At 36.9% G+C, this 21,534-nt stretch overlaps 1 protein-coding gene across 1 annotated transcript in view; it reads left to right on the top strand.

Annotated features, from left to right (window-relative positions):
- LOC114049395 (dynein heavy chain 14, axonemal-like) overlaps nt 1-21,534 on the top strand; it is a 343,809-nt gene that overhangs the window by 142,537 nt on the left and 179,738 nt on the right. The window contains exons 37-40 of the mRNA XM_027870678.1: nt 817-1,032; nt 7,772-7,850; nt 12,545-12,553; nt 20,022-20,239. Coding sequence (XP_027726479.1) covers nt 817-1,032; nt 7,772-7,850; nt 12,545-12,553; nt 20,022-20,239 — 522 coding nt within the window. The remainder of the gene's footprint in view (nt 1-816; nt 1,033-7,771; nt 7,851-12,544; nt 12,554-20,021; nt 20,240-21,534) is intronic.

Raw genomic sequence — 21,534 nt, 5'->3', positions numbered from 1 at the left:
ACCTCAGTTTTCTCATCTGTAAAATGGAAATAAAACTTTTGTAATACCTAGCATGCAGGGTCATTGTAAGGATCAAAGGTCAAAAGATATAAATCTTTTTTTTTTAATAAACAAAAGTAATGATGTAGGGTTCTTGGTCTCACAGTATTATACAGGGTGTCTGCAAGTTGTTAGGTTGGAGAAAATGACTTCAAAATACCATTATGTCAGGTGGGTTTACTTGTTCCGTTTCAAAAATATTGCAATCTCTTCAACTTCAAGTGATGAAAATACAGTAGAGAAACATGGAGATTACTGAAAATAGAGGTGAGAAGGATGTGTGGTACAGCAGGGTTAATGTCAGTGTTATATAGTTGATATGCCACTAGGAAAGTCCTTGTGGAAAAGAAGACAAGATATTTTTAGGAGGATTATTTTAGGACACTTATTGTCTTTGGTTCATAATTCAGGGGCTCCTTGGATAATATTTATACAGACAAATTGTATTAGAAAAGAATATATTATGTGTGTTTTTTTCTGTTCATGGTTTTGTTCTTTTTTTTGTGGAAGATTATTTAGGGAATTTCCAAAATGTTCTTATATTGTATACTCTAATTAGTTTTAGTAAGCATGTGGTTTTTAATTTATCTTCCAGCTGTACTAGTGGTATCCTCTAGGGTCTACTCTTTATGAAGAATTGTGTTTTGAACTTAGGCCCAAAGTCTATACTGTCCATTTTGCCAACAAATGTTAATTGCAATAGAAATAAACAAATTATAACTTCTTCTATGTCTATGTATTCATTGATTTTCTAAAACAAATATTGGTTTGTTATAGGTCACAGGAAAAAGAGGGAAAATAGAGATTTTCACTTTAAATCCAAAGTGCATTACTCTTGGTGAACTCTATGGCCAAATGGATCTGAACAGTATGGAATGGTCTGATGGATTATTGTCATCATCAGTGAGAAAATTTGTACATTATGGCACTAAAAAGAAAACAAAGAAGGATATAGAGACTGAAGCAAATTTACACATTTCAGATTTCTCTGGTGTAAGTGCAGTATAATTTTTATACTAATGCCTGGACTTAATTTGATTGATATAAATAACTTATTTGAAGCTTATATGATGAGGACCTATTCAATTCAATTCAATAAAAATGTATCAAGTTCCATCTACATTCAAGGTGCTAGGGATACAAAAATAGTTGTGACACAGAACATAGTCTTAATCTACTATAAGGAAATGATATGTATGCCAAAAAAAACACACAGTAATAAAAGGGACAGTATGATAAATGTGGGGCAGCTAGGTGACACAATAGAGTACTAGGCCTGGAGCCAGGAAGATTCATCTCCCTGAGTTCAAATCTGGCCTCAGACACTTAACTACCTGTATGACACTGAGCAAGTCACTTAACTCTGTTTGCCTCAGTTTCTTCATCTGGAAAATGAGCTGGAGAAGCAAATAGCAAGCCACTCCAGCATCTCTGTCAAGAAAACACCAAATGGAGTCATGAAGAGTCAGACAGGACTGAAAAATGACTGAACAAAAGAAAAAAAAAACGTGATAAATGTAAAGAAGCTAGGCACAAAGTAATGAGAAATTTGGAAAAAAAAGGGAGGAATCATTTTCATCTGGAGGAGGTGAAGTTGAGGAAGGCTTCACAGAAAACACCTCAAGAACTGAACTTTGAAAGAATGGATTTCAGAAGATGGAGATTGCTGAGGCAGGCAGGCTGCAGTTAAATAGAGGACATTCTAAGCATCAGGGACAGTGTGAGCAAACACAGAGATAAAAACAATTTTGAATAAGAATGAGAAAGAAAGAGAAATTCACTTTTGCTGGAGTTTAGAATATGTAAAATAGAATCCTGTTACATAAAGCTAGAGAGATAGGATGGAGACAAGATCCTGAATGTCAGATTCAGACATTTATACTTTATTTAAGAGACAATGGGTAGGCGCAGTTAGGTGGCATAGTGGATAGAGCACCAGCCCTGGATTCAGGAGGACCTGAATTCAGATCCAACCTCAGACACCTAACACTTACTAGCTGTGTGACCCTGGGCAAGTCACTTAACCCCATTGCCTAGTCAAAAAAATAAAATAAAACAAAACAAAATAAAATAAAATAAAATAAATTTTAAAAAGTCGAAGAGACAATGGGGAGCCATGAAAAGCTTTTGAGTGGAGGAGTAACATGAAATCACGATCAGAGCAGTGAGATTGGAAGATTATTCAGGCCAGGGTATGAAGGGCAGATTGAGATCATTTAGGCAGCTTATAGTTGAACAGCCAACATAATTAAGACCTAAACTAGAGTGGTTTCATTGTGAGTAGAAAGGAGAAAAGTGGAGTTAAAAAATATTGCACAATTAGAATTGATGAGACTTGTCAATTGATTGAATGTGGGAATGACAGAAGAGGCAGAATCAGATATGACTAATGGGAGTTTGGCTGACGATAACCATGGAACCAAGTACAGCATCATTTCATATTATTTATTAGCACTGCCCATTTCCACTGACTGTTCCTTAGGCTTGGAATGATCTCCCTTCTCACCTCCAACTCCAAGATTTCCTGGCTTCCTTCAAAATTCAGCAAACCTTCTGGAGGAAACCTTTCCTGGCTTCTCTCCTCTCTTCCCTCTCCCTGTCTGAGATTATCATATATACATACATATATATATATATATATATATGTATGTATGTATGTATGTATATACACATACATACAAACATATATGTACACATGCACATATACATATATATCTTATCTGTACATAGTTATTTGCATATTTTCTCCCCCATTAGACTGAAAACTCCTTGAAGGCAGGGGCTGTACTTTTTTGGTTGTTTTTTTTTTTTTTTTATCCCCAGTACTTAGCACAGTTTCTGGCACATAGTAAGCCCTTAGTAAATGTTTATTGGCTAATCTCCCCTCCTCCCAAAGAAAAAGTTCCATTTTAAAATGCCATTAACACAAAAGAAAAGGAAAATATAATAAAAGAAATTTAATAAAGATGTGCCCATAAAGTCCAGATGCTCACAAAATAAAGTATAATAAGGACAAGTTAAAACACACATAGGAAAAAATGCAGTACAAAAAGCAAAATGGAGGAGCCAAGATGTCAGAGTAAGCTGTAAATTGCTGTAGCTTTCCCATATTCACCTCCAAACAACCATAAAATTATGCCCCAAAACAAATCCTAGAACAGCAAAACCAGCAAAAAGATGGAATGAAACAATAGTTTAGCCCAAGACACTTAGGAGATCAACAAGGAAGGTCTGTGTCACTCAGGTAAAAGGGAGTGCGTTCCAGGACAAGATGCATCCCAGCAAACCAGCAGGAAATCCTGAACCCCAGTGAGGTAGAGCAGGCAAATGCCAACACCAGGAACCCCTACATGCCTTAGCATAGCCAGGGGAACTGGCAGATTCCAACTCCAAGGACTACCACATGCTTCAGCACATCCCAGGGAAAACAGGAATCCTCCAGTGGTTAGACTTCCATGTGCTTCAGGATAGCCCCAGGGAAACACAGAAACACCCACTGGGCCTCAGCACATGCCAGACACCACCACTAGGACCCCAGCTCAGCACCCTGTAAGCTGCCAGATCCCTACAGCCTCCAGCAGTGCCAACCAATCCCCACCCCACCCCCTCAGCATAGCACCAGACACAAGGGTCCCCCAGGGGCCTCAGGGCAACATCAACACAGCACCAAGTAAACAGCCAAGGCCTGCAGCCCCCGGCAGAAGAAGCCTGAGACAGTGCCCCTTCCACCTCGTTTGCAGAGCTCAAATTTAAAAGAAAGGAAAAAGGCCAAAAAAAAAAATGAGCAATAAACAACAACAACAAAAAAAAAATCTTGACCATAGAAAGTTATTATGATGACAGGGAAGACCATGACACAAACTAGAAGAAAACAACAATGTCAAAACATCTATGGGCAAAAACCCAAAGGCAAAAGGGAAGTGGGTCTCAAGCTCAGAAAGAACTCATGGAAAAACTCAAAAAGGGGTTTAAAAATCATATAAGAGAGGTAGAAGAAAAATGGGAAAAGAAATGGGAGTGATATAAGGGAATTATGAAAAAAGAGTCAACAGCTTGGAAAACTGCTTAAAAAGTAGAATTGGCCAAATGGAAAAGGAGATACAAAAATCCACTGAAGAAAACAGCTCCTTAAAGAGTACAACTTTTCAAATGGAAAACAAAGTACAAAAGCTAATTGAGGAAAATAACACCTTAAAAGTTAGAATTGAGCAAGTTGAAGCTCATGACTCTATGAAACATCAAGAATCAATCAAACAAGTTCAAAAGAATGAAGAAATGTAAAATACCTCATGGAGAAAACAACTGACCTGGAAAATAGATCCAGGAAAGACAATATCAGAATCACTGGACTACCTGAAAGCCATAATCCAAAGGAGGACCTAGACAGCATCTTTCAAGAAATTATCAAGGAAAACTGCCCTGATGTACTGGAACCAGAGAGCAAAATAGAAATTGAAAGAATCTACCACTCATCTCAGGAAACAGATCCCAAAATAAAAATTACAAGGAAGATTATAGCCGAATTTTAGAACTATTAGGTCAAGGAAAAAATACAAGTGACCAGAAAGAAACAATTCAAATATTGAGGAGTCACAATCAGGATCACACAGGACTTGGCAGCTGAACATGATATTCTGGAAGACAAAAGAGGTAGGACTACAACCAAGAATCACTTACCCAGCAAAATTAAGCATTATACATCAATGTGGGGAAATGGTCAGCAAAACTATGCTAGTGGGGGACCTCAACCATCACCTCTCAGAACTTGATAAATCCAACCAAAAAATAAACAAGAAAGTAACTAAGGAGATAAATAGAATATTAGAGAAGTCATATATAACAGACCTTTGGCATGATTTAGACATAAAGGGTGACACTATAAACAAATTAGAAGAGCGAGGAATAGTCCACCTGTCAGATCTATGGGTAGAGGAAGAATTGCTGACCAAACAATAGATAGAGAGCATCACAAAATATAAAACAGATAATTTTGATTAAATTAATTAATTAAATTAATTAAATTAAAAGGCTTTTGTACAAACAAAACCAATCCAACCAAGATTAGAAGTCAAGCAGAAAGCTGGGAAACAATCTTTACAGCAAGTTTCTCTGATAAAAGACTCATTTCTCAAATATATAGAGAACTGAGTCAAATTTATGAGAATACAAGCCATTCCCCAATTGATAAATGGTCAAAGGATATGAACAGGCAGTTTTCAGATGAAGAAATCAAAGCTATCTATAGGCATATGACGAAGTGGCCTAAATCACTTTTGATTAGAGAAATGCAAATTAAAACAACTCTGAAGTACCACCTCACTCCTATCAGATTGGCTAATATGACAGAAAAGGAAAATGATAAATACTGGAGAAGTTGTGGGAAAATTGAGACACTAATGCACTGTTGGTGAGGTTGTGAACTGAACCAACTATTCTGGAGAGCAATTTGGCAACCAAACTGTATACCCTTTGATCCAGCAACATCACTACTAGGTCTGTATCCAAAAGAGATCAGAAAAAAAGGGAAAAGGACCTACATGTGCAAAAATATTTATAGCAGCCCTTTTTGTGGTAGCAAAATATTGGAAATTGAGGGGATGCCAATCAATTGGGGAATGGCTGAACAAGCTGTGGTATATGAATATAATAGAATACTATTGTGCAATAAGAAGTGAACAGGCAGGTTTCAGAAAACCTGGGAAGACTTGCATGAACTGATGCCAAATGAAATGAGTATAACCAGGAAAACACTGTACACAGTATCAACAATGTTGTGTGATGATCAACTATGAATGATTTAACTCTTCTCAACAACACACTGATCCAAGACAAGTACAAAGGACTCCCTAAGGAAAATGCTATCTACATCTAGATAAAGAATTAGTGGACTCTGAATGCAAATTGAAGCATATTTTTTTCACTTACTTTATTCTTTCTCATGGTTTTTTTTTTCCTTTTGATCTGTTTCTTTCACACCTGTGACAAATATGGAAATAAGTTTTACATGATAGCACATGAATAAACTATATCAAACTGCCTACCATTTTCAGAAGAGAGGGGAGGGGAGGGAGGAGAAAACTTTTGAATTTAAAATCTTGTCAAAATGAATGCTAAAAATTTTCTTAACATGTAACAGGGGAAAAAATAAAATACTATTAAAAAAAACAGCAAAGAACAAGATGGCTATGTGTGAGAATACACCAAAAAAAAAATCTTTAGATCAGAATGAATAATGAACTTGACTTGAGGCAAGAAATATACTTCTTCCCTTTATAGCCTTGAGTTAGGCACTATAATCCCCCCTGGGCCTTAGTTTCCCCCTAACATGTATAACATGAGGGGACTGTACCAGGTGGCCTCTAAGATCCCTTCAACCTCCAAATGCACATAGATAAAAGGACAAATGTGATGTGGTAGGATTTATACATATGAGATATGAGTATGTTAGATAATGAAGTAATGCTTCCATTGTATTCAACGTTGTCAGACCTATAATAATATCAGCAATATCGGCTTACTCAAAGGGAATTGAAATATTGTCTACTCCTGCCATATTGTTCTCTTAAACCACATCTTTACCTTAAACCCAGCGCCAGAGCTCAAGTCATGTTTTTTTCTGCCTAGCTTCCTGAACTTGGTATTTTGTAGATTTCTAGCATTGGCTTTTGGGTTGTCATTGTTGCATGGAAATAGTATACTTAATATCAAGGCTTATCATTAATGACTCTCTGCTTGACATTGTCTTTTGTTTGTAGGTGTTGTTCACGCACTGGCTTATCATTTTGTCACACATTTTGTCACCTTCCTCTGAATGAATAGGAACTACTTTGAATGAGATTCTAACGTGATCCCCACTCTGACAGCATCGATATAAAAGGACAGAGAAGAAGGGGAGCCAGCAAAGGAGAGAGAGATGTGGTTAGAGAGAAAACACTAGGAGAGTGTGGTTTCATAAGCCAAGTCATGAGAGAATATTAAGGTGCATGATGGTTGAGGAAAAGCTGTAGGATTTCATAATCTGACGATCTTTGGAGAGAGCAGCTTCAGTATAAAAAGTAGTAGGAGCAGAAGCCAGATTACAAATTACTAAAGGAGAGGCAGGAATAAAGTAGAGATTTCAGCTGGCCAAGGGGACCAGAGTTCTTTGGGGACAATTGGCAATTAAGTTTGGGGACCTACGTGGCACTCTGAACTCTAAACTAAAAGTTTATCTAATCTTTCATGCAACTTGGGATTGTCACAGATGTTTTGTTGAGTTTCTTCAAGAAATATTTTCATCAGTATTATATTTGAATCCAACTTGATATCAAGGGACAAGACAAGATGACTGCCAGTGAGGTCCTGTGATATAGCTAATATGTGATATGTGGACCAGATGTGTGATTTCATTGATAGAGGAAATTCCCAGTGAAGAAACTCCTTCTACCCTCTACTAATGTAGAGTATCTGCTCTGAAACATGGTCTTAGACAGTTGCATGGTGAATTGAGGGGTTAAGTGATTTGCCAACACAGCCAATATATGTCAGAAGCAAGACTTAAACCTAAGACTCACTGACTCCAAGTCCAGTTCTCAATCTACCACCTGCCACATATGACTCTATCAATTAACTAAGTTTTTACTTCTCAAATATAAAAAGGAGGCAGTTGGCTTATGTTCAATCTTATCCTACATTTCAGTCAATCATGATTTGTCAAATAACATTGTAAATATTAATTTTTAACATATTTCAGATTTTCATGCTTGATCCTAATAAAAGAGAAGAGTTTACTCAAGATGAAGATGAGGATGAGGATGAAACAGAGAAAGATGGTCAATCTCCAGAACACACTCAATGTAAGTGATCTCACTAAACTGAGAAGATAATATAAAACATACACATCAAACAAATAGAAACTTTGATTATCTCTATTTGTAATTGAAAGGATTACGGACTGCGCAGTGCTTTCACTTTAGGTTCCGATCTCAAGATACAATGACATGCACTCAGTATAAACTTAACAAATTATCACATTTATTTTACAATGATTAATAATGATTAAGGCAACACACAAATAAAGATGAGAATAACATTCAATACAATAATAATCAAAATCAAAAAAAGGGAGAATAAGAAAAGAAAGGATACACACTCACTGACCAGGCAAGCTCAGATACCTACAGGACCAGGGAGACTGGAGACGGTCAAGAGGTCTGATCAGGGAGGCAAAGGAGCGGTGTCCCACTCCTCAATAGAGGCCATGCGGATGGTCCACCTCTGACAACAACAGAGACTTGGCGTCCTTATCTCTGACATCAATCAAAGTACTACAAAAAAATCCCCTTTCAAATGACCCTTTTATATCTATGTAAACCAGTGAGAAACAATCTTAGTGTTTTGTTTTGTGTTCGTATCCTTGGTGAGCTCAGGTCCAGGACACGCACACATTTCAACAAAGGTTGGAGCTTCATCAGAGCCCCAAATACCTGTTTGTTGTGTAGTCTCCAAGGAGTGATCGGGTCCTTGGACAGATATACATTCTTCTCAAGAAAAATGTTTCTTGAGATAATTGTTTTCCCAGGTAACATAGTTTGTTTGTTATTTAATGTTCCGTCTCCTTGGTACCCTCGACCATGCATGTTAACTCTAATTTACATTCTTTATGTCAGGTCATGAGGTGGTTACATGAGAGGCTGGGGAAGAGCTCCTCAGTTTCCCTCACACTGTTATATAACATTTTTCCATTGTTGTTCTTTTAATCATTTTTATGTTATAGCATTCAAGAAGTAGGTATATGTATAGCAAGAAATAAGTTATAGTATAATGTAGTACAGTGTAGTAGTACAGTATTGGAGAAGCAGTGTTGCATAATGAAAAGTGGCTGGGTTTGGAGTAAGGTAAGACTTGAGTTCAAATTGCACCTCTGATATTTATTAGCTTCTCTTCTTCCATGTTGTCCTTCACTTCAATATATTTGTATTCCTAATCTGCTGTGTTCTCTTTTGCTTCTTTGGAGGGACTTGTTACCATGAACTCAAGTTTTTCTATTCTGCTTACTATTTCTGCTATGCATAAATTCTGTGTTTTCTTCTAACTTCATGCAAAATTCTGATTTCTCTCTTGAATCATGCAGAAACCCTGTCACTCATTTTCTGACACTACCTACTTTGATGAAGGATTTACCTTTCATACTAAATCACAACACTGTCAACCTCTTCCTGTGTTGGGGAATTTATTTTTTGCTGATCTTGGTCCCTTCCCTGAGTAGTTTCTGAGACTCAAGACTAGCCCTAGTTGAATTCATTCCTTCAGGTCTTAAACTGCCACTTACACCCTACCCTAGTTCACCTCCATTCTTTAGTTCTTTTACTAAGCTGAATCAGTTTCTGCTATTTTTTTTGTGGGATTGGTGGAGAGTGGGTGGGTGTTCCTGGCAGAATCTCTACATCCTTGGAATTCCCTCTAGGAGCCACTCAAGGCAGTATGAAACCAGATTTCTTCCCTTATTGCAACAGGATGTTAGAGAAAGAGTAAGGGCTAGATGCTGGCAGAGACCATGCAGCAAAAGGGAAATCCCTGAGTGGATTGTAGAGTACAAAACTCTTGATCATATTTTACACCCTGAAAGCATGTACAGACTAGTTGAGGGGGCCGTGCTATGTAAGAGTGTTATGGATTAGTACTACTGTTCATTCATAAGGTTTTTACATTGTTGAGTTTCTTGCTTTCTAATCCTGTGGATTCAGCAGCCATTGTTCTACCTCCGATGCCTAATTCCTCTTTGGAGTTTGGGAGTGTTTGTGAGAGTTAGTGAGTCCTGCAGAAAATGTCTAGTCCTCCATCTTGTTGGTCAAATGAACCATAAAATCTCTTATTAGCTATGTCATCCTAAGCAAAACATTTAAACTTTATGTATTTAAGAAAACTCTGTAGGACTTATTTGAAATGTAAGTGGGTTGTAATCTGGGAGCTCACCATGATGACAAAATCACGCCCCCTTCACATGTTTGTGTAGTATTATTTAGACTGTATGTAGTAAAGATGTCTCATTGTGGTATGGACATGACCGTGGCTTCTTAAATGGAATACAAATGGATCAAAAACTTGTTAGACCTTACCAACTTTGAAAGGTTTCAAGTATGAGCCCTATAATATGACCGTGTATTTTTTCTCTTAAGATAGAGTGATGAAACTTTTGCACACAGCAATTCAAGAACACTATCTAAAGGTACAGCAATCATTATTAGTGGAGGGAGTATCCACATGGACAAAATCACAGAATCCTGAAGTATTAAAATAATTTTACTTTATTTTTGTAGTACTTGGATACTTGAGTGACTTCATGACTTTGTCAATGTGTCTAGTTGATCCACCAGTACAGATCACAACCACACAACCTATATATACCCTCATGTTCAGTATGACTCTTATGTCTTTTCATTAATCAAACATCATAAGATAATAGACTTAGAGCTAAATATGGTCTGGGAGATCTAATCCTACCCCAACCTCAATTTTATAGGTGAGAAAAATGAGCCCTAGAGAGAGTGTGACTTGCCCAAGTTCACATACATAGTAACAGAGCTCAGATTCAGGCTAAGGCACTATAATTCCAACTCCAGTGCTCTTTCCATTATGTTATATCACCTTATAGTCTTCCATTGAGGGTACATCCAAGTTCCAGAAGCCTTATTCTAGGTTTTTGATAATTTATGGAAACCAGTACAGCCCTCAGTCTATCCCCTGAAAATCTGCAGCTTCCTACAGTAGATTACATCCTTGAAGAATATAGCACTCAGTACCTGACAAATGTACTGACAAAAGTGTTACTAAGATAAGCCAGAAACATACAAGATCTTGACAATCATACCAAAACTGTGCAGAACCTGACCCTAACAAAAAATCTCAATCTGGTGATTAAGACTAGGGAAATGAGTAAACAAAAATGATAATAACAATATAGAGCTATTTTGATTCCAAAGATGCCAAAGACTCAAACCCAGAAAAAGAAATTAACTCTAAAATACCTACAAGCGAAGCCTCAAAAGAAAACACAGCTTAGACACAAGATACAGAATTACTAGGAGAAAAGATGCAAGATGCTTTTTAAAGAATTTAAAATAGTATTACAAATGAAATGAGAACAACAAAAGAAAATTAGAAAAGAAATGAGAATGTGAGGGAAGACTTGGAAAAAGAATTAACATTTTAGCACAAGAGGTACAAAACTTTACCCATGTAACAAAATTGGTGAAAATTCGAGTGACACTAATAGAAGTCAATGACTTTATAAGAAAATGAAAAAATATTAAAAGAAAAATTTTAAAGGAAATAGAAGAAATGTAGGGGATCTTGAATGAAAAACAAGACAGAAAATAGATCAAAGGGAGAAAATTCTAAAATCACTGGATGGCCTAAAAGCCATACCATAAAAAGAACTTAAATATCATATTTAAAGAAATCATGAAAGAAAACTACCCAAATATATTAGAACAAGAGGGCAAAGTGAAAATGCAAAGAATCCACCAATAACTCCTGTAAGAAACTTCAAAATGAAAATTCCTAGGAATGTTATAGCCAAAATACAGAGCTTCCAAATCAAAAGGGAAAAAATACTTTAAGAAGCCCAAAAGAAAGAATTCAAATTCTAAGGAACCACAGTTAAGATCACACAAAAGTTAGAACCTACCACTCAAGAAGAGTGGATAGCCTAGAATACAATGTTCCAGAAGGCAAATGATGTAGGCTTAAAAACAAGAATACCTTACCCAGAAAATTTGAATATAATATTATAGTTGGGAAAAAAAAACCTTAAATGAAACAGAGAAACTCCAAGCATTTTTGAGAAAAAGACCAGAGATGAGTAGAAACTTTTAAATACAAACACGAGAGTTGAGAAAAATATATAACAGTAAATACAAGTGAGTAATTTGAAAGGATGGAGAATAGGAATCTAAGGATGAAGTGGGGTGAGGTAGTACAAGTATCCCCCTTGGAAGCCTAATGTCATCAGGGATCATAGAAGAAGGCAAATAAGACAGAAAGTCTAGTAATGGTTGTGTTATGTTTTGATGAGCTTAAAAAAAGATAGGAAAGTGAGGGGAAATATACTAGGGAAGAGAGGGAGATGAGGAAGGAACTTGCCTCTTATAATTATAGTATACAAGTGTAAGTCTATACAAATGAGAAAAAGGTGGGGGGAGAGGTCATCATTTGAACTTCACTTTCATCTGAACTTGTCAAAAATTATGAAATGCATATATGCACACACACACACAAATACACAAAGAGTTTGTTGTAGAAATACATTCAACTTAACAAGAAAATTTTACAAAACAGGGAGAAGAGAGAATGAAAAGGAAGATAGACTCAGAGAGGTATTAATCATAAAAATAAACCCTAAATATAGAGTAGGGAGTGTCCTGAAGAAGGGTTTAAAAGGAAAGAAACAAAGGATGAAAACTTGGAATCAGAATCTGAGTGTGGGGAAATAAAAAACTGGACTGGAAATTTTTTTAAAACCTAGAAAACCAGAGTGCTTGTGGTCAATCACACACCAGAGCCCAGGCCAGGAAAGGAGTAAACACCTCTCCTTTCATTATACCACCTTGGAAGAACTGAAAATTTACAGGTCCCTAGAAGTATCTCTGAAAACAGCTACCAAAAAACCACCAAAGCTTGGGACAGTACATTCTCCGCACTAGAAACAGACCCCTTACCTTAACAAAGAGCTTAAAACTCAAAGTTGACTGGGAACATGAGCAAAGAGCACAAAAAAAAGTCAGACCATACAATCTTTCTTTGGTGACAAAGAAGATCAAAACATACAATCAGAAGAAGACAACAAAGTCAAAGCTCCTATATCCAAAGCCTCCAAGAAAAATATGAATCAATCCCAGGTCTTGAAAGAGCTCACAAAGGATTTTGAGAAGCAAGTAAGAGAAATAGAGGAAAAACTGGGAAGAGAAATGAGAGTGATGCAAGAAAATCATGAAAAACAAATCAACAGCTTGGTTAAGGAGACCCAAAAAAATACTGAAGAAAATAACACCTTAAAAAATAGCCTAACCCAAATGGCAAAAGAGGTCCAAAAAGCCAAAGAGGAGAAGAATGCCTTAAAAAGCAGAATTGGCCAGATGGGAAAGGAAGTCCAAAGCTCACTGAAGAAAATACTTCCTTAAAAATTAGAATAGAGTTAGTGACTTTGTGAAAAATCAGGAAATTTAAGGAAATACTTCCTTAAAAATTAAAATGGAAGTTAGTGACTTTATGAGAAATCAGGATATTGTAAAAACAAAACCAAAAGAATGAAAAAATAGAAGACTGTGAAATATCTCATTAGAAAAACAACTGACCTGGAAAATAGATCCAGGAGAAATAGCTTAAAAATTATTGGACTATCTGAAAGCTGTGATAAAAAAAAAGATCCTAGACATCATCTTTCAAGAAATTATCAAGGAAAACTGCCCTGATATTCTAGAACCAGAGGGTATAATAGAAATTGAAAGAATCCACCAATCACCTCCTGAAAGAGATCCCCAAAGGAAAACTATTAGGAATATTGTAGCCAAATTCCAGAGTTCCCAGGTCAAAGAGAAAATATTGCAAGCAAGCGGAAAGAAACAATTCAAGTATTGTGGAAACACAATCAGGATAATACAAGATTTAGCAGGGCTTGAAATATAATATTCCAGAGGTCAAAGGAGATAATATTACAGCCAAGAATCACCTACCCAGCAAAACTGAGTATAATCCTTCAGGAGAAAAAATGAACATTCAGTAAAATAGAGGACTTTCAAGAATTCTTGATGAAAAGACCAGAGTTGAATAGAAAATTTGACTTTCAAATACAAGATTCAAGAGAAGTTTGAAGAGGTAAACAGTAAAGAGAAATCATAAGTGACTTATTAAGGTTGAACTGTTCACATTCCTACATGGAAAAATGAAATTTGTAACTGACCTTTGCTAGTATTAGGTTAGTTGGAGGGGGATAAATTATATGAATAGATAGATAGATAGATAGATAGATAGATAGATAGATAGATAGATAGATAGATAGATAGATAGATAGATGGGTGGCACAGGGTGAGTTGAAGATGAAGGGGTGATATCTGGAGAATAAAAGTAAGGGGTGAGAGAGGATTATACTGGGAGAAGGAGAAAGGGAGAGGTAGAATGGGATAAATTATCTCACATAAAACAAACAAGAAAAGGTTTTTACAGTGTAGGGGAAGTGGGGGTAGGTGACAGGGAAATGAGTGAATGTTATTCTCATTGGAATTGGCTTAAGGTGGGAATACCATACTCACTCAATTGGGTATGGAAATCTGTCTTACCCTATAGGAAAATAGGGGGGAAGTGGATAAGAGAGGGAGGACGATAAAAGGGAGGGCAGATTGGGAGGAGGGGGTAATCAGAAGCAAACACTTCTGAGGAGAGACAGGGTCAAAAGAGAGAATAGAATAAGTGTGGTGGAGGGAGTGGGACTGGATGAAGAGAAATATAGTTTTCCACACCTTGACTTCTACGGAAGTATTTTGCATGACTATGCGTGTATGACCTGTATCGAGTTGCTTGCCTTCTCAGTGAGGGTGGGTGGGGAGGGAGGAAGGGAAAAAATTTGGAACCCAAAGTTTTAAAAACAAATGTTAAAAATTGTTTTCACATGCAACTGGGAAATAAGTTATACAGGCAATGGGGTGTAGAAATCTATCCTGCCCTACAGGAAAATAGAAGGGGAAGGAGATAAGAGAAGTGGGGGGGAATAGAAGGGAGGGCAGATTGGGGTAAGGGGTAATCAGAAGCAAACACTTCTGAGGAGGGACAGGGTCAAAAGAGAGAATAGAATAAATGGGCAGCAGGATAGGATGAAGGGAAATATAATTAGTTTTCTACAACATGACTACTATGAAAGTGTTTTGCATGACTATACATGTATGAACTATATTGAGTTGCTTGCCTTCTCAATGAGGCTGAGTGAGGAGAGAGGAAGGGAGAAAATTTGGAACCCAAAGTTTTTAAAAACAAATGTTAAAAATTGTTTTCACATGCAACTGGGAAATAAGATATACTGGCAATGGAGTATAGAAATCTATCCTGCCCTACAGGAAAATAGAAGGGGTAGGGGATAAGAGAAGGCTGGGAGGGGGGGAATAGAAGGGAGGGCAGATTAGGAAAAGGGGTATTCAGAACACATGCCATCTTGGGGTGGAAGGAAGGACAAGATGGGGAGAAAATTTGAAACTCAAAATCTTATGGAAGTGAATGTGGAAAACTAAAAATAAATAAATTAAAGAAAGAGAAAAAAACTTAGAAAACTAAGGAATTTTAAAACTTCAATTAAACTCTAAATCAAATCCTGAAAATCAAAGGAAGGATTAAAGAATTAGAAAGTCAAACAAACATTGAATTAATAAATGAAAGTAGGAATGCTTAGATTTTGGGTGGCAGGGAAATGAAATAGTAAAATCATTAACTAATTTGATTTAAAAGAAAGAGGAAAACCAAATATGAAAAGGAAAATTCATTGCAAGAGGAGAAATAAAAGAAATTATTAGAAATCATTTTGCCCAATTATATGTCAGTAAAACAAACAAATGAAATGGATAAAATGTACAAAAATATAAAATGCCTGGATTAGCAGAAGAATAGAGAATTTACACAACCCAATCTCAGAAAAAGTAATTGAACAAACCATAATTGAATTCCCAAAAAAGGAAAAGAGAAAAAGACAGCCTGGGACATATTTACTAGTGAATGGTATCAAACATTCAGTGAATAGTTAGTTCCAATATTACACAAACAATTTGCATAAGTAGGAAATGAAGGGATGCTACCAAATTCCTTTTGTGATACAAATATGGTATTTATAACCAAACCTGGAAGAGACAAAATGAAGAAAGAAAACTCTAGACCAATATACCTAATGCAAAAATTTTATATAGAATATCAACCAAGTGATTATAGCAGCATGTCACGAAGATTATGCATTGTGACCAGGTTTATATCTGGAATGTAAAATTGGCTCAGTTTGAAAAAAACTATAACCATAATTAGTCATATCGATTAAAAAAACAATAAAAAGTTTATAACATCACTAAATGAAGAAGAAAAACTTTTGAAAAATTCAATACCCATTCCAGTTTAAAAAAAAAACACAACAACAATAGATAACATAGGAATAAATTAACTTTTTTTTTAACACGATAAGTAGTAAATATATGAATGTGATGGAATACTCTTGTGTTGTGAGAAATGATGAAGGGGATGGTTTCAGAAAAACCTAAGAAGGCTTGTATGAATTAATGAAAAATGAAACAAGCAGAACCAGGAGAATGATCTATACAGTTAACAGCAATATTGTAAAGATAATGAACTTTGAAACAAAGGCTTAGTAACTGATCAACAATGACACATATCATCCACTTTCAGATAGAGAGCTGATGGTCACAGAGTACAAATTGAAACATAATTTCTCTTTTTTCTTTTCTTTCTTTTTTTGGATGTGGCTAATGTGGGACTTTGTTTTGCATGACTATCCATATTTGTAATGGGTTCTGTTTTTCTTACATTCTCAATGGATGGGGCAACAGGAGAGGGAGGGAGAGGATTCAGAACTGAAAATCAAATAAAATTGAATTTTTTTAAATCAATGACAATCTGCAGAGAAGCTGAGAATTTCTAGGGCAGTATGTTGTATACGTTGTCATATGTGGTCATTATATATCAAGTGCTGCTGCTGTTTTCCTTTATTACAGAGGAGATCATCTTCCAAAAGTAACTTTTGTATTGATAAAAGTTTTTTTTTTAATTATTGCTGACCTTGTGAAAGCAAATCAGTTGACTAATGAAGTCAGAAATGACTGTAAGGAGAATGAGGTTAAAAAAAAAAAAAAAAAAGGAAATCCTGAACATCTCTATAGGGGTCAGTCTAGAAAAAGGAGAGGCAAAGGAAAATAGCTTGAGGGAATGGTAGGATCAAATAAAGGGTTTTGTTTGCTTGTTTGTTTGGTTTTGTTTTTTGTTTTGTTTTGTTTTTTCATTTTGGGGGTTTTTTTTGGTTTGGTTTGGTTTAAAGATGGGAAAAATCTGGGAAGAAGCAGGCCTTTGATAAGAAAAAACTGAAAATTTGGAAGAGAAAAGGAATGATTAAAGGCATAAGTTCTTAGAGGAGATAGGACCCAGTACACAAGGAAAGGGAATGGTGTTTGCAAAGAAAAGGGCCACTTCTTCCTCCAAAATTGGAGCAAAAGAAAATGAGGGAAAATGTCAAGATGATACAGAGTGAAGAGTTGGGGAGAAGAAGGAGCTAAAGACGGATGATTTTTTAAAACGAAGTACTTAGTGAGGCAGAGATATAGAAGGTAAGATAGTATACAGAATGGCTTGAAGAGATAAAAGGGTTTGGCCAAGGAGTAGCATAAACCATCAGCCAGGGAAGAGTAAAAAGAATGGCATGCAGAAGTGAAAGCCCAGTTGAAATTATATAAATTTGTAGTGAACCTAGTCAATTCAGTGATTTCCTCCAATTGCATCTGGCAACATATGTGTATGAGAGAAGGCAGATTTAGGAGTATTCAAGGATTGGTGTTTAGAAAGGAATAAGAAACAGAAATCATTTTGTCATTATAAAATACTGCAGACTACCTGGAGAAATCCACACAGGATTTATATATCTGATTCTTGCTAACATGGAGGAACAGGCCACTAGGGTAGAACTGATGAAAACATTTCAGGAAAGCAACTACTCCCCTTCCTATAGTTTGTGATAAAGGACAGGAAAGCAAGATATTTGCTAACATGCTTCCTAATTTGTAGATAAACAGATTTCAAGGCGTTCAGAGGAAGAACAGGTAAAATTTCATGACCCGTGAGTTCCCAGGAGCATGGAAATGTTGTGGTCTGAGAGGTTGAGACCCCTCAAAGACTCAAGTACAGGACAGGATCGTCTGGAATGAATTCACAGACTCAAGCATTCTTTAAGTCAAAGTGGCAAAGATTTATCGTTATGCTTTTCAGCGGGCAAGGATCCTTAAAGAACCTGCAAGAGACTGAGGATGAAGCTAGGGTTTATATGGAAAAGGGCATGGGAAAGGAATGCCAGGGACACTGATGAGGTAATCTAAAGTTCCAGGTGTCTTTGGGAACTATGGATGGGAAAGTACAGGGAGTATACCAGACAAGGGAGGGAGATGACAGAGGTATGGCTCTTTGGAGTCTGGCAGGAGGAAGAGTCCTTGGGCCAGCCAAGGACAAAACTCCGTGGGCTGGGCAAGGCACCCCTCTCCCTCTGTCTTGATGAGAGAATGCTCTGCAACAAGGGAAAGCTTTCTCACAAGACAGGAACTTACTAAGAAATTGGGAGGCTTCCAAAGACATGATCTGAGGGCTGGGGCCTGAGCAGCCCAGCACTCTCTCACCCAGCTTTGTGTAGCTGCACGAGGGAGAAAGATAAGGGTCGTGCTGGGGCCCACGCAGGAATAACTGCTAGGCACAGTGTCTTTGGGCTGGGGAGTAATTGTTAGAGACAGTGTTTCTGAGACTAGAGAGAAATTGGGGTCCAAGTACAAGCACAAGCACCCAAACACAAGCACCCAAACACCCCATCAGAAATATTCCAAGAAAAAAATTCTGCAGAAAGTTTTAAGAGGAAAAAAAAGTAGAATTGTCTGTCACCATTTCCAAACCATGCTATCTGCATTGTAGCTTCCATCTTTATATGTCCCCCAGTGGAACCTTGGACTTTGTCACTGGAACCACCTTGTGTTCAGAGAGCTGAGGTTTTGCCTTATCTTCCCTGGAACCAGGCCTACACACCACTCAGAGGCAGCAGAATTTTGCTCAGTTGAATTAACTCACAGCATGTTAGATGCATCTCTTTGATAATGCCTTCCCTTACTAAGCAAATCTTTTCATGTTGCCTGTTGAATGAAACTAAGTGTATTTTATTCATGCCAGTATTGAATCTAAATTACCAGAGTCCTGGCTGAGAACAAGAAACCAGACAAGGGGAAAACCAGGAGAGAATAGTGTCACAAAAACACAAGGAAGAGTGAATGTCTAGAAGGAGGGAGTTTTCAACAGTGTCAAAGGCTGCAGAGGTCAAAAAGATGGAGCCTGAGAAAAAGCCATCAGATTTGACAGTAGGAGATCGATGATAATTCTTGAAAAAGTAACTTCAATTGAGCAATAACAAATGTCCAATCACAAATGGGTTGAGAATTAAGTGAAAGGAGAGAAAGTGGAAACACCAAGTAAACGTAACTTTTTAAAAAATTTCTAGTATTTCAGCTAGAAAAGAGAAAGGCAAGTAGCTTTAAGAGATAGTAGGGTCAAGCAAAAGTATTTTAAGGAAAAGGAGCTCATGGGTGTATTTGTAGGTCCCTGACAAAGAGCTGATAGAGATTAAAACTTAAAGAGGTGAAGAATGAATAACAGGAGCAGGCTGCTGGAGGAGAGAGGGTCAAGGGCACAAGTAGACAAATTGGCCTTAGTGAGAAAAGCCATCCCTTCATTAGAGACTTGAGCAAAGGGAAGGAATTGAGGTTGATGTCAGGGGTAATTGAGATGTAGAGTAGGAAAAATGAGAGAATTCATGGTGAATGGCTTCTTTTCCCATTAAAGTATTAGAGATCCCATGCAAAAAAGGTGGGGGGGAGGAAGAAGAGGAAATAATAAGAGAGGAAATTTGAGGAGAAATTATTTAAAACAGCAAACTTGGGAAGTGCCATAGAAACCCAATTAGGGAAAAGTAAAAGAATTTCCTTGCTGCAGTTAGGATCCAATTGAGATAATTTTAGATTACTTTTCAAAACTCTTTTCCAAAACTTAAAAATATTTTCTAAGTTACCATCTTTTACCTTGATTAGAAAATAAACTTCCTAAATAGTATAAACATAATTTACAACGTATAATAAAAGAGGGTTGACACTTATAAGTTATATTAAGAGAAAAATAAAACACATATTACAAACCATAACAAACATTTTTTTTTAATTTTGCAGGTATGACAATTACAGATTGGCAGTGGATAGTGTTTGATGGTCCAGTTGACACCATATGGATAGAAAACCTAAACACTGTGCTAGATGACAGCAAAACTTTGTGCCTTGCTAACAGTGAGAGAATCATTTTAACTGATAGCATAAGGATGATTTTTGAAGTGGATAATCTCTCTCAGGCCAGCCCGGCTACTATCACTCGATGTGCAATGGTCTATGTGGTAGGATTCCAGGACTAATTTTCCTATTAAAAGAGTATGTTGTAAAAAGTAAACTTCCTTGCAGATAAATTTTTGGAACTTTAATGTCTAGGAGGAAGCCACTGGTACTAGTGAAATTGTTTCCCCAAGGCCTACGGGGTGGTTGTTGTTGCTGTTGCTGTTTTTCCCATTCAATGCTAGAAACATATCTGTTTATAATTTGATTATAAACAATTATAAAATGAGTATCGTTGTTGCCACTGAATGCTAATATCACTCATGGTTAAAACATACCATGTTTTGTCAGCCAGTCGGCATTTATTAAGTGCCTACCTATTATGTTCCAGGCACTATGGTGCTAAGAATGGAGCATACAAAGAAAGACAAATAACACGATCTTGCCCTTAAGAGGAGCACGTTCTAACAGGAAAGGCAATATATAAATAACTAGGTATGTTTGAGCTATAGTCAGAGTACATGGAAAGTAATCAGAGAAGGGAAGATCCCAGCAGCTGGTGGGGAGGTGGGAAAGGGCTAAGAAAAGCCTCCTGCAAAAGGTGGGACTTGAGCTGAGTCCTGAAGGGATTTTAGGAAAATAAGAAGCTGAGGTGATTTAATTAGAAAGGTCATACTACAGTTATCAATAGCAGGAGACTGGTGAGAGACTACACTGAATTATGTGTATTTCATCCATCCTATCTTGTCACTAGTGGAACATATACATATACAAGACAGTTGACTGAATATTGGAGGATGCCATAAAAACTCAGTTGGGGATATATCTGGGGAGATTTGGGGATAAAGTTTATGACCAGGGAACATGGCTTCTCTATGTAAACCTAATTGATACGTGTAGTTATTGAACCCTTGATTTTTGTCATCCAGGTTAGGTGGAGTAGCTCAATTAGGTGAGAAATAGGAATGACCTTCCCATAGGCAAAATCAGTGGTTATCTGTGTTATTATTTAAAGGTGACTAGTGAAGATCTCCATTCCCCTTTCCTCCAAATCTGTCCTTCACTCAAAAACCTGAATGCCACAGTTAGAACCAAGAATCATTTTATCTTCAATTTTTGATCCACGTTAAAATATAAACTCTCCTTGCAGGAATAACACTTAAGTTGTTGTTAGACATATGAATATTGGTACAGCATACTGTATCTTCAGTGACAATGACCAGTGCCAAGGCCTGTGCCAATCTGAGAGCACATTTGGATAGAGGGGAGGAAGGAGAAAGCGTGAAGGCACTGGGCTTTAGTGGATGGAAAGTTAAAGAAAGGACCCTCTGAAGGGGATGAAGGCAAACAAAAGTTAGCA

This window comes from Vombatus ursinus, unplaced genomic scaffold (genome assembly GCF_900497805.2).
Source record: "Vombatus ursinus unplaced genomic scaffold, bare-nosed wombat genome assembly UNPS02014798.1, whole genome shotgun sequence".
Lineage (NCBI taxonomy): Eukaryota > Metazoa > Chordata > Mammalia > Diprotodontia > Vombatidae > Vombatus > Vombatus ursinus.
The sequence above is the reverse complement of the archived record's forward strand: the minus strand, read 5'-3'. Positions and strand labels throughout refer to the sequence as shown.